A 16,411-nucleotide genomic window follows, 5' to 3' on the forward strand; every position below is an offset into this window, starting at 1 on the left:
GAGCAGAACCAGAAAATATGAACACATCACACCAGTCCTCAGGTCTTTACACTGGCTGCCAGTTACATTTAGGATTGATTTTAAAGTATTATTACTGGTATATAAATCATTCAATGGCCTAGGACCTCAATACATTGCAGATATGCTCACTGAATATAAACCCAACAGATCACTCAGATCATTAGGATCACATCGGCTAGAAATACCAAGGGTTCACTCTAAGCATGGCGAGTCTGCTTTTAGCTACTATGCCAGCCGCAGCTGGAACCAGCTTCCAGAAGAGATCAGATGTGCTCCTACAGTAGTCACATTCAAATCCAGACTCAAAACACATCTGTTTAGCTGTGCATTTACTGAATGAGCACTGTGCCACTGTTCGTCCGACTGTTTGCACTGTATTTTATTTTATGTTTTAATTATTCTGATTTCTGTATTTTATCTTTTATTCTAAACTGTTTTAATTATTCTGATTTCTTTTGATTATTTTAATTTCTTCTATGTAAAGCACTTTGAATTACCATTGTGTATGAAATGTGCTATATAAATAAACTTGCCTTGCCTTGCCTTGCCTTGCCTTAATTTGTATATAGAGTCTGGCACCGCTCCATAGAGTGCCGAAGTTATGACGTCACTTTGTAGGCCAAAACGCGGAATTGAGTTCACTCCGGTTCCCGCACCCTAAAGTATATGGGTTTTTTGAATGGGTTTTTGCTAAATCGCCTGAAATAAGGTCTGTGGTTAACAAATCCTCTAAATATTTTCACGTTTTGATCTATGACATAAAACACACCAGTTATAACCGTCTGCTTGTGGTTTTTTAAACTTTATATAGGGTTCAAAATGTATACATTTTGGATTAACTTGTAAAGATTATCTTGATTGACAAAACGTATAAGGGTCACAACTCTTTGTTGAACACAGATCTTATTTTTTGCAATTTTCCAAAAGTCTATGGGGAAAATGCATAGCTTTTTGATCGAGGGAACCCATGCGCCGCTAACATCCGAGTTGTCCTACAAAGTGACGTCATAACTTCGGCACTCTATTGACAAGCATTAACTTCCTTGTAGGCGGGTACAAGTCTAAAACTATTGGATTTGCCCAGAGTCACTCTGGATCTGCTATAACCAATCGCTAACGTTTGGTCGTGACGTATGTCATGTCGATCCCCGTGGGGAGGAGGGCCACAACATCATGGCCACCAACAAAACTAAGCAAAGATTGTTCTTGCTCCGGCTTTAACTTCTTGATATTCAGCAGCGTTGCCACAACGGACCGAATGGCTACGCTCGCATCTTTCTCCGCTGCCATTACTGAACTACAACTCAAAATAACGCACAACATCAACGTCAACGTTCTCAGCCACTCCCTCTGTTCGCTGATTGGCCCGGTAAAAAATTGACCGAAGAAAACCAAAGCTACAGCACAATCCCAGACGTGGTACTGAAGGAAAATGAAAATTGAGCGGAAGTGCGTAGGAGGGCGGAGCCAGGCTAGGACGGAGGCGCCAGAACTACAACTGATAGAATGCCCTGTAGCGCAATACTACGATATTTCTTCAAAAGCAGATCGTGGAGACATTTTAATCGTCCACCCCTACCACTATGTCAGAATTTATAGATGATAAAACAGACCTAAAATTACAAGGAAAAAACTTTTTATTTTTTGATAAATAAATACAGTCAAACATCTCTTGTAATTTCCACAAAATTATTTATAATCCTACATAAAATCCAGGTAGGTAGACATTACTCAATTTAATCATTTCAGTTCAGAAAGCTGAAATCATTTAAAGTGGAGCGCATTTGTGATCTTTGAAATTTCTCTGATAGGCGAAACTTTTCCAACACTTAGTGCATGTGTATGGCTTGTTGCCAGTGTGAATGTGCATGTGTGCCTTTAAATTGTTGGGCTGTGTGAAACTCTTCAAACAAATTTCACAGGTAAACGGCTTTTCCCCGGTGTGCACAAGCCTGTGTCTTTTCAAATTGGCCGATAAATGAAACGCCTTCCCACACGTTTCACACTTGTGAGGTTTTTCACCGGTATGAGTGCGTATATGCATCTTCAGAGAGCTTAACAGCTTGAATCTTTTCCCACATAATCCGCATTTGTGAGGTCTTTCTCCTGAATGCAGAAACATATGGGTTTTATACGAGGCCCTCAGAGAAAAATCCTTACCGCAGATCTCGCACTTGAAAGGTTTCTCCCCCGTGTGAAGCTGCTGGTGCATTCGGAGGGAATGTACGCTGCTGTACTTCCTGTCACATAACGTGCACGTAAACGGTTTGCTGTTGTCCGAATGCAGCTGCAGGTGAGTTTTCAATGCGTAGGCGGAGCTCAGGAACTTCCCGCACACGTCGCAGCGATGAGCGTTGCTCCTATCTCCCGGATTTCCAATTTGATTGTGTGTTAGAATATGGTTCCTTAGGACATAATTATACTGGAATGTTTTCCCGCACATTTCACAGATAAATCGCTTCTCTCCATGCACTCGCATGTGGCCTTTGAGAGTGCTTCTCTGATTGAATCTTCTGCCGCACACCTCACAGACGTACGGCTTGTCGCCGGTGTGAATAAGAATGTGGCGTTTCAGAGTCCCGGAAAGCGCAAAACTTTTCCCGCAGATGTCGCACGTGTGCGGCCTCTCGCCCGTGTGCACACGTAGATGGTGTTTCAAAAGTTTATGGTACTTGAAGGTCTTATTGCAATGGCTGCACTTTATCGGCCTGTCACTGGAATGAATTCTTTTGTGGTAGTTTAACGTTCCTATCAGGGAGAAACACTTCCCACAGGTGTCGCATCTGTATGGTTTTTCGCCAGTGTGCACCCTTTGGTGCATGTATAAACTTCTTTTGATTGTGAATCCCTGTCCGCATATTTCACAGGTAAATGGTTTGACTTCCGCATGGACCAGTTCGTGCGCTGCGAGATCCCTGAAGCTCTTTCCACACGTAGCGCAGGGAAATTTCTTCTTCTCGAACTTCTGCGAGTGTTTGCGAAGGTGAGTCTCTAGCGCTCTCAGCAATGTGAATTTCTTCCCGCACTTTTCACAATTGTGCGGCCTCACGATTGAATGCACACGTTTGTGCTGCACAAGAGAAAACATCTTTGGAAAGGCCTTTCCGCACTGCTCACATGCAAAAGACTCTTTGTCCCGTGGCTTTTCAGGTTGCTCGATTGATGTCTGCAACACTCCTTCCTGATCTTCAGACCAGCCCACGTCATCAGCAGCTGGCAAAACGAAAAACAACATTACATCCTCATCAATCATAGTCTATTCATATATTCACAGTTTAGCAAAAAATAAAATCACAGTGAAGCAAAACTTCTTCAACTTATTTTAGTTACTTGCCATTACATTTTGTTAAAGTTTTTCATCTAATATTTCAATCTAGATTTCAGCTTGTATTTTTCAGCTTTATTTTAATTAACAAAATACATTCTTACAATTTTTAGTTAAAGGTAGAGTAGGCAATTTCAGAGAGGCTAGCAATAGCAAGCTAGCGTTGAGATCCCATAAGATCCCACCCTCCCTTCAGAGCGTCTCGAAATCCACGCCTCACCCAAAAGACATGAACATGCACAGCCAGAGCCTGCAGAGCGTTACGAGAGACGACGTTAAATTACCTCATGTCTCAAAGCACATAACATTACAATAATAATTGATGTAAAAAATAGGCTTGGGCGGTATCCAAATTTTTATACCGTCAAACCTCCTCCCTATTTTACCGGTATTACCGTGACTAATTAAAAATTATGACATAAGGCTCAGACAGCGTCACCAAACTGTTGGCTTGTGTCTACACCGTTCAGAAACTGAATACCAGATCGGGCATAAAAAACACACAAAAAAAATCAAGGCCAACCCGTGCACGTTGTGTCTGATCCCTGTTGACGGCATTAAATGTAATATGAGCCGTAGCCCTATTTAGACTCGACTATTTTTAATACGTGGGCCGTTATAATATGTTGCCGCCAAATAATTGTTTAACCCAGGTGCTGAGGGGGTGGTAGATATAAATACCATTTATAAATGAGCAAACATGGGCAATTAATAATATTTATTTATTTTAATTATGACAATTGTATTCATTTTATTAATTCATTTAAATTAAATTAACAAGCAACAAGCAAGAAGTGCATTTGTAAATCCGGTGACGCGTCCATTGATTTTTATTAATACAACTTTTCTGTCAGTGCTGCAAAGATTAAGTTGACGATCGCCATCTCCTAGTGGACGCGCATATATAGAGAGAAATGCAAATCATGGATTACATAATCAGAAGGTATAGGCTAGCCTTTTTCTTTTCGTTTTGAATCGTTTCGTTTAAAGAAATTGACGATTGATATCTCCGTGGTTAACGCGCGTATAGAGAGAAATGCACATCCTGGATTAATCAGAGAGTATGCTGTCTATATTTCTTTTCCTTTTGAATTGTTTCGTTTAAAGAAATTGACGAATAGCCATGTCCATAGTGAACGATAGAGAGAAATGCACATCATGGATTAAATAATCAGAGAGTAGGCTAGCCTATTTCTTTTCGTTTTGAATAGTTTCGTTTAATTTGATGATCGCCATTTCCGTATAGAACGCGCATAGAGAGAAATGCACATCTTGGATTAAATAATCAGCGAGTGGCCTATTTCTTTTCGTTTTGAATTGTTTCGTTCAATGAAATTTCAAGCTTTATTTAGATATCTGTCATGTCTGTGAGACATACACTGAGTTTCGGTTAATTTATGATGAGATTTCAATGCAAGTGACCGCGGCGCGCCAGCGCACGATCATGTCATGATTATGTTGTCTGCTATATTTGATTCTTATTTATTATTGGTTGATAAAAAAAAAAAATTAAAATTAGGATACAATTTATACAAAACGAAATTCACTTTAAAGAAAGGCCTTTTACAAAATGAAACTTAATTAAGTGGTCAATGTCTGACTCCCGATGCATCCCATCTTACTCGTGCTGTTCAGTTTTCATTATCAACGTAAAAAAAATAACATTATAATATTTTAACAAATATAAACGAATGTGCTTATTTAATGAACTCGGGGCAAAATGCATCCTCGCAGCACTGAGTGGGTGGTTTTTTCGGAGATGCGACATTAGGTTAGAGGTGTTTCCATCTCTCGCGGTCACCTTTTTTATTGCAACATTTACAAATTGCCTAGTCAGTATTTACCGCCTCTCCCTTCTCCCTCTCTCTCTCCTCCACACTGTCACTTGATGACAACTACATAAGCATTTTTAGGCATTGAATGAATTATATTTATTTATTATATATAAGTGCCGGTAATGACGGTATTGAAACTGATACCGTTGCTATTTTAAGACCCCGCGGTATACGATATTACCGAAATACCGCCCAACCCTAGTAAAAAACTTAGAGCTCTGACTTGAATCCCCTGACTGCTGCCGATTCATTTCAGCATTGTTAGCGTTGGCATAGAAACGCATAAATCCGAGTCTAAGGACGTGAACAGCTCCAGGCAGAACGTCACGAATTGCCATCTTGTAATTACAGTTATGACATGGCATCAACGCAGCATAAGCTTGTTGTTTAGGTTCAGGAGGAACTGTAAAAGGTGGCTGCTGTTTTTCTTGCGCAGCTCTGTGACCGTCTGTCTACAACTCTGCATAGCCTTACAAAACGTGTTGACGGCATGTGACGAGTGTGTGAAGGTATGGAAATACATATGCTTACAGGCAGGTGGGACATACTATCATAGCAGTCGGACTGAATGCAATGATTGGACAAAAACAATTTGGTCCTGAGACTTCCACATAAGATATATGTGCATGTTTTAATATTTAGAACACTTCTATTATTGATTGCTATCAGGATGTGAAGAAAGTATCAAACTCATTAAAAACTTATTTAAAAAATTGCCTACCCTACCTTTAACAGTAACAACACTGACATTTATACACTAATAATGAATGTAAGTGTTGGTAATGTAAAACAGCAGCAGTATTGATTTAGATGATTTAGAGTAATTTCAAACTGAAAGTTGGGACTCTTACCGTCACTGGTGAATATTGTCTGAATGGCTTCTTCCGCTCTTTCCGCCACCATAAGACACTGGCTTGCATCACCGTCCTGTGCATGCTATAATTTACATTACATTACATGTAAATGTTTCAATCAACATTTAACACCATGTAAGTTATTTCCTTAAAAGAAATATCTCTTTAAACCTGCACAGTATTATTATTCACCTCAATGCTTAAAGGTTTCTGGTGAGACGTTGCTGCCAACTCATTCAGAGGACTCATAGAGAAAGATATAGCATCTCCTGTAAGAGAGGAACATAAAACAAAAATGACCACAAATACTAAAGATAGAGAGTGCTACATCTGCAAGTCTCTAGAGTGGCCCGATGTTGAAATCAAGTACCCTGAAACTCCTGGTTTAGGATACATGTTGTTCCACTGAGGTCACGTCCCATCTGAGATGAAGTCTTCCTTATGTCATCTCGGCCATTCAAACACATTTGTGCTGGAACTGGTGCAACAGATGAACAGTATCTGAAGAGACTGCAAATCTTCTGCACTGCTTCTTTGGCAAACTTCTCCATTATGGAATTAAGCTGCATTGAAATGAGAAAAATGCAATAATTATAAATATAAAACCTTGAAATTATACGTTTAAAAATTGTACATACAACAAAGAAAAAGACACAGTTTTCATAGTCAACAACAACAACAACAACAAAAGCATTATGATAATTACAACAATTAAAAATGTAATATAATAGAAACAGCAAATGTCTAATATAAAACTAAATATAGGTTTGTGAGCTTTAGAGGAGACATGCAAAGATTAAAGAGTCATTCGTAAACCTTAGTATGGACAATTATAATTTAAAACACAATAGAAAATCATGTAAACATTAATTACCCAGGCTGTAAAAAAGGAGGATTATTTCACTATTTTAATAAATAATCAATTACAACCATACACGTTGAAGTTCTAATAACAGACTTTCATACCATCTTCTGAGTATCGTTTGATTTGATGGTGAGATGAGGTTCATCGCAGCTGCAAGTAAAAGTCTTTCGTATCTCCAGCTTAGCAGTGTCCGTCAGTAATGACATAACCAGAGTGGTTTGACTCTGAAAAAGCTCATACCGGGACATAGTGACCACAGTTAAGAGACGTGCAGTAAATCCAACTCAGTTTGTGTTTGACAGCTAGCCAGAATCAGAGGATAATTCATAAAATCTTGAACTGCCTAGAAAAGTTGCACTGGGCAGTCAGTACTTCCTCTTTGTTTTAAAATAAAAGTACCCGAATGCTTGGCATTCGCCATAAAATTTGGTTATGATTAACAAACAAAACAAAAGGTTTATAAACTTGATCCTAAAATTAAGATCCATTATTGACCTCAGTCAATACAAAATACATCTCAGAACAAATATAGTTCAGAAAGAGGTAAGAAACTTTTCAAAATAAAAGTCTCCATACATGCTCCAACTTAGCTAATAAAAATAATAATAATAATAAATTTTAAAAAAAATTGTGTTGGTTTGATAAGTGTTCCCTCAGATATTTTTAATAACAAAGAGCAATTAACACTTTTTACCATTAACTTTTCTGTAGCTTGTGATGACTGGATAATGATTTTTAAAAATACTTTCATCAGATAAATTAGTTGAGGAATCATTCAAATTTTTTGAATATTCATTGAAAAGCATACATCTACGTATATCATTATTCGCAAGCATCTTCACAAGACCAGTGATAATATCATAGCTTACTTGAAACATTTAGATTAATTTAAAAATGTTAAAAGCGTTTAAGATTTTATTATTTTCAGCGACTTTCACAGACTTGGAACACACAATTTCCTCAATTTAAAACTTACAGGTTTTTCATAACCATGCCAACATTTACATAATTATTATTACTCTGTGAAGGTACCCTGATATTATGCATCAAATCACTTGATATAGGTCCATATAATTGAAAATGTAACATAAAAATTTACAAAAGATTGTTCAGCATGTTTTAATTTAAAGTTTTCACAATGGAAACATTTGCCTAGGAAATATTACAATATTTCCACCACATATTTTTCACACAGGTTTGCATTTGTGATAATTGAAATGTCTAAGATACACATAATTCTTCCCACATTTCTGGCATGTGTAGGGGTTCACTCCAGTATGAATTTGCACATGTGCTTTTACATTGTCGGGTTCTCGAAACCAGTCCCCACAGACCTTACAACTGAACGTCTTCTCCGCAGTATGGACGCTCTTGTGGCGCTTTAAATTTCCATACAAACGAAAGGTCTTTCCACAAGTCACACATTTGTGAGTTTTTTCATCTGTATGAGTCTTCATATGTATTTTCAAAGAGCCAGACCACTTGAACGCTTTCCTGCACACTATGCATTTGTAAGGTCTTTCTCCTGAATGGCACAACACATGCGTTTTAAAGGATTTCCTGAGTCCGTAGGCCTTACCACAGATATCACAAATGAACGGGGTCTCCCCCGAGTGAAGTTTCTCATGTATGCGAAGATTATAAACGTTGCTGTAGCGTTTCTCACACAATTTGCATGTAAACGGTTTGCTGTTGTCTGAATGGGGCTGCATTTTAAATGCAGAGTTGAAGCTCGGTAACTGGACATCGCTCTTATCTCCTGAATTTTCAGTCTGATTGTGAGTTAACATATGGTTCTGTAGCAAAAACTCATGCTGGAATGTTTTCCTACACACTTTACACTTAAATTGCATCTCTTCATGCACCCGCATATGGACTTTCAAATTGCTTCTCTGGTGAAATCTTTTACCACACACCTCACAGATGTATGGCTTTTCCCCAGTGTGAATTAAGACGTGGCGTGTCATAGCTTCATGATGGGCAAATGATTTACCACAGATTTTACATGTATATCGCCTCTCACCGGTGTGCACAGGAAGGTGGCGTCTCAAATGACTCTTGCACTTGAAGCTCTTGTTGCAGTGACTACATTTTATTGGCCTGTCATCTGAATGAAACTTCTTGTGGCAGTTTAGGGTGCCTATCAGAGAGAAACTTTTACCACAGGTGTCACACGTGTATGGTTTTTCACCCGTGTGCACCCTCTGGTGCATGTATAAACTTCCTTTGACTGTAAATCCCTGTCCGCATATTTCACAGGTATATGGTTTGACTTCCGCATGAACCCGTTTGTGCGCTGCGAGATCCCTGAAGCTCTTTCCACACGTAGCGCAGGGATATTTCTTCTTCTCAAACTTCTGTGTATGTTTGCGGAGATGAGTTTTTAGCGCTCTTAATTGTGAGAACTTCTTCCCGTATTTTTCACAACAGTGCTGCTTTTTGACTGAATGCACACGTTTGTGTCGCAGAAGAGAGAACATCTTTGGAAAGGCCTTTCCGCACTGCTCACATGCAAAAGAATGTTTGTCCTGTGGCTTTTGGGGTTGCTCGATTGATGTCTGCAACACGCCTTCCTGATCTTCAGACCAGTCCACGTCATCGGCTGATGAAAAAAATAACACAATAATAAAAAATTAGTGTTGAACATATTTTATTTCATTATGACAGAAGTGCTTTAAAGACCCCATGAAATGCCTTGACAAGCATTTTCTTTCTTTTGATAACATGTTCATCAAAAATGGTCTCCTGCCCAGGCTCCTTTGGCTCTTCACAATTTATGAGTTCCCCATGACGGCTGTGGAGGGCATTGAGAGGAAGACAAACAAGCATCTGCGAAGGTGGTTGGGGATTCCCCCAAGTTTTTCCTCAGTGGGCCTCTACATTCGGTCTGGGCAACTGCAACTTCCCCTGTCCTCCATCGTAGAGGAGTTTAAGGTGGCAAAGTGTAGAGTCCTACTTAGTCTCAGAGACTCCAAAGACGACTTGGTGAGGCAGGTAGGGGTCACAACCAGATCTAGAGGCAAATGGGCTGCTAGTACAGCTGTAGAGCAGGCTGTAAGTGCTCTGAGGCTGCGAGACATCCTTGGAAGCCCATGCGTCGGACGGAGAGGACTCGGCTCTGCACATTTCTGATATTGTACGATATTGTACGAGACTCAGACTCGCTGTCCCAGTTTAAAACTAGATTAAAGACGCATCTCTTTAACCAAGCATTCACTTAATGCTTAACCTTTGATACTGCTGAATCGGTTCGAATGCATTAACATTATGAACATCAGCTATGCTAATTATTTCCCATCTGCCTTTCTGCTGTTATCTCGGGACGCTAGTCCCGAGGTAAATAGCGTTCGTCAGCTCCAGTTTGTATCCAGCCTCTCACGGAGACTTCAGATGCCCCAACGCCTGTGAAGAGACGACTCGACGCCTGTGAAGAGACGACTCAAAGCCGGCGATATGTTATGCCATAAATTAATACTTGATTAACTAACTGTATTTTTCTATGTACATTTCCGAAATGCAATTTCTGTAAAGCTGCTTTGAGACAATGTGTATTGTGAAAAGCGCTATACAAATAAATTTGAATTGAATTGAATTGAATTTCCAGCAGTGGAGAAGCGCAGGTGTAAAGACCAGGCAGGAGATGGTTCAGGCTGAGGTGCGGGCCCGCGAGGAGGAAAGGCGGATGGCAAGGGCAGTGGAACAAGGATCTCAGGGTGCATGGACAAAATGGGATCTTCCCAAGCGCAAGATCTCCTGGCAAGAGCTGTGGCGGCTGGAGCCCTACCGAATTTCCTTCCTCCTGCGATCTGTCTATGACACCCTTCCTTCACCAGCACATTTACATGTATGGGGGCTGAGAGAAGATCCTAACTGCAAGCTGTGTGGGCAAAAGGGAACACTGGCACATATACTGTCAGGGTGTAAAACAGCGCTCACCCAAGGTCGTTATAGGTGGCGTCATGACAAGGTGTTACTGTCCCTTGCTGATATATTGGAGCGGGAGAGATGCAGGAAGAGGCCTGCCTGTACGGGCTTGAAAAGGGTGATCACCTTCGTTAAGGAGGGAGCAAGGCCGTTTTCAACTAAATCATCAAAGCCCAATCTCCTTCAAAACGCTAGGTCCTGGGAGATGAGGGTGGACGTGGGGAAAAGGCTGCAATTCCCGGAGGTGGTGGTCACAGCCCTCCGTCCAGACATTGTCTTGTTCTCAACTCCAGTCCTCGGGACCCACTTCTCTGCACATTTTGTATGTCTCCTTATTTAACCCTTTAAAGCCTGACACATAAAAAAAATGGCAGAAAATTATATATTTTTGGAAATTAGATGTTTATTAAGCCTTGAATCAAAAAAAAAAATTTTGCCAACTCATTTTGTTTATAATTTTTTTGTATCACATTTGATACATCAGTCTTTTTGGGAACGTTTTGCTTACAACAGTGTAGATTTTAGATACAAAAAATCTATTATGCCTTTAACAGTTTGAAAACATAGAACATTTTAGGCGCTTTTTCTCTCTCTTTTTTTTACATAGATCTTTTTTCCAGTCCTTTTATTTTACTTTGTGGTAGTCATAAAGTAGATAACATTACTACAATTTGACATTACTGTTTAGACATAAAGCACCATTAATACCTGCAGTATCAAATTTGATACACAATTTCCAACACGATTTACTTGTAATTTAACGATTAAATTATTAAGTAATTATGCATTATTTCAATTCAGAAAGTGTTAAATTAATTATATCAGGCGCAATCCAATGTAATTTTTTACCTTAACAACTTGAAATTAGCCTTTATTTTCCTGCCGAAAGCCTCTGGCTTGATCCAATCGCAGCCACCATATTGAAAAGCTAAAAAATCACCCCTCTACTGCCTGCAGTACAGTGAAATTCCACAAGATGGCAGAATACACGTATCAAAATATATACAACAGGTTTTCAAAGTCACGTGCCGATTTGGGCGGGGTCTGAGCCTGTTGGCCATGATGGTAGGAGATGCTATCGGTTGCCAGGGGCAACGCCTTCATAACTTCACAGAGGCGCTACTAAACATTCCAGAGCTCTTTAATTTTTGCACATTTATTATTTTCGCGCATTTATTATTTTGGCGGGACAGAGACGGATCTACGAATATGAGGGGAAAAAAGGAAGAAAGTAAAGCAATGCAAAAAGATAAGGCGAAAGAAAAGGGACCTTACAGGAACAAGCTCACACCAAGCGCAAAACAGCAGTATTTGGAGAAGTAGCATCAAGATATTTGTTCTTTTGCACTAATAACAGTAGGCCTATTATTATTATTACTTATGTTGTCCAAAAAATATATATTCAGTTCTCAATAAATATTGTTAAGCCATATCAAGTTGTTTCAAGCATTTATTTCAAAGAAATAAAAAAGTAATGAACAAGGCACTCAAACAACACTTTTGCACATGTTCGTTAAGGCACAGCAGACAATCTTATCAAAGGCATCAGCCAACCAAGCAATCCAGCGTCTCGTCAGGTCAGAGACTTGCTTTCCCTGATGCTGTGTCCATTTCGGTAACCTAAAAAACGTCTCTGGTTACTGATGTAACCTATGTTCTCTGAATAGGGAACGAGACGCTGCGTAGCTTAGACGCAGTGGGAACGCCCTCCGGGTGTGCCGATTGTCTGAAGCCCTTATAGAATCACGCCAATTCATTGGCTGATGGCGCGGGCGCTGTCATGACGCTCCTGCGTCATCATTTTATACTAGCGCGCGCGCCATCTGCTCCTCAGATTTCTCTGCCGAAAAAGGAAGCTTGTCGGCAGCGCAAGGAGCTTGGCAGCGAACGCAGCGTCTCGTTCCCTATTCAGAGAACATAGGTTACATCAGTAACCAGAGACGTTCTCTTTCATAGGTTCACTCAACGCTGCGTAGCTTAGACGCAGTGGGAACGAAATACCAAACTCGCCAAGCTAAGCGCTGCCGCAACTAGTACAAGACCAGATAACTCACACGACTGGTTCAGGCAGACAAAACCTGGGAACCTGGAGTCGTATCAAGATCCAAACTGTAGAATCTGACAAAAGTGTGCGGAGAGGACCATCCTGCCGCCACACAAATGTCCTCCAGGAGGGCACCTCTAAAAAGGGCTTGAGAGGAAGCCACGCCCCTGGTGGAATGTGCTCTGATGCTAAGAGGTGAAGGTAGACCGCGCACCTCATAAGCCAGTGAAATAGCTTCTGTAACCCCGTGGGAAATTCTCTGCTTTGATGCGGCAAGCCCACGGCGGCCAGCACCAAAACATACCAAGAGCTGGTTGGATTTTCTCCAACCACTAGAGCGATCCACATATAACTTCAATGCCCGGACCGGGCAGAGCAAGTTAATCTTTCTGTCCTCCTCAGAGACAAAAGGAGGAGGATGGAAAGAGGCTAACAACCTGAGACCGGAAAGCCGTGGACAAAACTTTGGGCACATAACCTGGTTTCGGTCTCAAAGTCACTCTGACCAAGCCAGGAGCGAAATCAATACATGACTCGCTAACAGAAAGAGCTTGCAAATCCCCCACCCGCTTCAGAGAGGCCAAGGCTAACAAAAGAGTAATCTTGAGAGTCAAAATCCGCTCTGGAGCTGACTCTAAGGGCTCAAAGGGGGCCTCCGTTAAGCCCTCCAGGACGACCGACAGGTCCCAGGAGGGGATTCCAGGGGAGCGTACTGGCTTCAGGCGCCTAACCCCACGCATAAAAGCTGAGACTAACCTCAACTTGCCCAGGGGGATCTCATCCGATTCTCTATGAGCAGCAATAGCGGCAACATACACTCTCAAAGTAGTAGCGGCCGCTCCAGAAGCAAACTTCTCCTGCAGGAATTCCAGCACTGAACCGACTGGGCAGTTGACTGGGTCTATAGCGTGTGCCGAACACCACGATTCAAAAACCCCCCACTTAGAAGAATACAACTTTCTTGTGGAGGGGGCTCTCGCATTCGCAATGGTCTCCTGGACGTCAGCAGGAAGACCAAAGTTTAAAGCTAACGGCCCCTGATGGGCCACACGCATAACTTCCAAATTTCGGGGCGGGGATGCCATATCCTGCCCTGAAGCTGGGACAGCAGATCCTCCCTGACCGGAATCTCCCAAGGGGGGAGTTCCAGGAGAGGAACCAGCTCTGAGAACCACGGCTGGGACGGCCAGAAAGGGGCTACAAGTAGGAGACGAGCTCCGCTCTCCCTTACTCTGGACAGAACTGCCTATATCAATTTGACAGGCGGGAATGCATAAAGCCTCCGCATCGGCCATGGGTGGGCGAATGCATCTATCCCCAGTGGCGCTGGGGGGCTCAGGGAGAATCAAAGTGGGCATTGGGATGACTCCTTTGATGCAAAAAGGTCCACTTCTGCCTTTCCGAACACTTCCCAGATCAGGGCTACTGTTCGGCGGTTCAACATCCATTCCCCCGACTCGAGTTTCTGCCTCGACAGAAAATCTGCTGCGAGGTTCAGGACCCCCGGAACATGGACTGGCCTCAGTGACAGGAATTTGTCTTGAGACCATAGGAGAAGGCGGCGCGCATGCCTGTCCAGGGTGCGCGACCGTGAACCCCCCTGTCGGTTTACATGAGACACCACCGCCATATTGTCTGTTCTGACAATGACATGATGCCCTTTGAGAAAGGGGAGAAAATGAAGGAGGGCCAGGGAAACAGCTCTCAGCTCTAAGCTGTTTATGTGCCAATCGAGAGTCTCCCCAGTCCAGACTCCGTATGCTGGCCTGCCCTCAAAAACCGCACCCCATCCGGTTAGAGAGGCATCTGTCGTAATCATTTGGCGACGGAAAACCGCACCCATGCTGACCCCTTTCTGAAGGAAAAGAGGGTCCCGCCAAATTGAAAGCGCGCGGAAACAACTGCGCGACACCTTCAACAGGCGAAAAGCCGATCCTGTGGACCGGGCACCTGAGAGTTTCATCCACCACAGAAACGGTCTCATGTGGAGCAACCCTAAGGGGAGCATGGGGGATGCTGCGGCCATGAGACCCAGCAGCCTGCGACAATTGCCCACAGAAACATGATGGCCGAGCGAGAAGCGGGCCAAACATGTCAGAAGACTGGAAATCCAGGCAGGAGCCAAACGGGCCTGCATCAGAACGGAATCCAGGCGCACCCCTAAGAAGACTGTGCATAGAGCTGGGGCAAGAACACTCTTCTCTGTGTTCAACCTCAGGCCGAGAGACTGGATATGACGAAGGACAATGTCCCTGTGGTGAGTCACTAATTCCCTGGAGTTGGCCAAGAGGAGCCAATCGTCCAGGTAATTGAGTATACGGATGCCCTGGAGCCGCAACGGGGCCAGAGCAGCATCCATACACTTTGTAAACGTTCTCGGAGCTAGAGCGAGACCAAAGGGGAGGACCCTGTATTGGTATGCTTTTTCTCCCGAAGGCGAACCTGAGGAACCTCCTGTGTCGCCGTACGACCTGAATATGAAAATATGCATCCTTCAGGTCTACTGTCACGAACCAGTCCCCTGCCCGAATCTGAGATATGATAGCTTTTAGCGTCAACATCTTGAATTTCCCTTTGTAAAGAGAGAAATTCAGCCGGCGCAGGTCTAGTATCGGTCGCAGACCTCCGCCCTTTTTCGGGACCAAGAAGTAGCGGCTGAAGAAGCCTTGCTCGACTTCCTTCGGAGGAACCTCTTCTATAGCTCCCTTGAGGAGAAGGGACGAAATCTCCCGCTGTAGAACAGAAGCCTCTGGGGCGCTGTTGACTACAGTAGGACAGACCCCGTTGAAGCAAGGGGGCGGGCGACAGAACTGAAGTGTGTAGCCGAGCCGAACCGTGCGGAGGATCCAGGGCGATACCCCTGGCAGACGCCTCCATTCTGGAAAGAAGTGAGATAGAGGAGGTGGAGTGCAATGCGGCGGACATACCTGAGTTCGCTGTTTCCCGTGGTGTGGCGCGGTCCAGCGTGAAGGAAAGCACTTGACGTCCTGACACGTAGTGGGAGGCACCACTGCCTGTTTGACCAAGGCCAGGGGGTCTGCCTGCTCCTGAGAGAAAACGAAAGTGTCTCCGATTCGAGCGGCTGGTATCAAACGCGTCGAGTGCAAGGGGAGAAAGCTGAATGCGTCTCCTTCCTCCTGCGCCAGACGGCTTGAACAAAGTTGAGGGGTAACTGCACTTCGAAACACGCTGGGTGGCTAAGGTGACAGGTTTAGAGAAGGAGAACAAGTGAGAGGTGGGCAGAAACGCTTGCGCGATCTGTCCCAACCTCGTAGATCGAGGGAGGCTCTCCTTTTTCTGACCTGCGGGTCAGGAACGATTCGAGGAGGCTGGGGTGAAGGGTTTGTTAGACCGCTTCAGCTCCAGACGCTTATGGGGCCGCTGGCGGGGGAACGGGCGACCGCGGGCTCCCCAGACCGTAGCGGGCGGGGGATGTGCCGAGTCACTTCTCCTTGTGGCAAAATCCGGCCTATGAGAAGGACTGGGATTGGGAGGAGTTGCAGGGTTCCCTAGCTCTCCTGGGCATAAATTGCCTGAGGGCAG

The 16,411-nt window shown here is 43.2% G+C and overlaps 2 protein-coding genes across 2 annotated transcripts; both read right to left on the minus strand.

Annotated features, from left to right (window-relative positions):
- Nucleotides 1-1,640: 1,640 nt before the first annotated feature.
- Nucleotides 1,641-7,291, minus strand: LOC143716186 (uncharacterized). Its single transcript, XM_077208443.1, has 5 exons — nt 7,002-7,291; nt 6,406-6,598; nt 6,228-6,304; nt 6,033-6,117; nt 1,641-3,234 (listed from the first exon to the last, which is right to left on the minus strand). Exons 1-5 carry the CDS (start codon nt 7,146-7,148, stop codon nt 1,790-1,792), a joined length of 1,947 nt encoding a protein of 648 aa, XP_077064558.1. The 5' UTR covers nt 7,149-7,291; the 3' UTR covers nt 1,641-1,789.
- A 714-nt stretch (nt 7,292-8,005) lies between these two features.
- Nucleotides 8,006-9,497, minus strand: LOC143716188 (uncharacterized). The gene has a single exon (XM_077208450.1). The coding sequence runs from the start codon at nt 9,378-9,380 to the stop codon at nt 8,088-8,090; it is 1,293 nt and encodes a 430-aa protein (XP_077064565.1). The 5' UTR covers nt 9,381-9,497; the 3' UTR covers nt 8,006-8,087.
- Between the last annotated feature and the right edge of the window lie 6,914 nt (nt 9,498-16,411).

Source organism: Siphateles boraxobius, unplaced genomic scaffold (assembly GCF_051911475.1).
Source record: "Siphateles boraxobius isolate OS27281-9 unplaced genomic scaffold, OSU_SipBor_1 6, whole genome shotgun sequence".
Taxonomy (NCBI): domain Eukaryota; kingdom Metazoa; phylum Chordata; class Actinopteri; order Cypriniformes; family Leuciscidae; genus Siphateles; species Siphateles boraxobius.

Bases quoted from the DNA above. Each gene is read 5' to 3' on its own strand.
- LOC143716186 (XM_077208443.1), bottom strand. From the start codon at position 7,148: ATGTCCCGGTATGAGCTTTTTCAGAGTCAAACCACTCTGGTTATGTCA. The intron at 6,599-7,001 runs GTATGAAAGTCT...ATTTCAATGCAG, and splicing joins CAAACGATACTCAGAAGATG to CTTAATTCCATAATGGAGAA. The intron at 3,235-6,032 runs GTAAGAGTCCCA...TCGTTTTGCCAG, and splicing joins GACAATATTCACCAGTGACG to CTGCTGATGACGTGGGCTGG.
- LOC143716188 (XM_077208450.1), bottom strand. From the start codon at position 9,380: ATGTTCTCTCTTCTGCGACACAAACGTGTGCATTCAGTCAAAAAGCAG.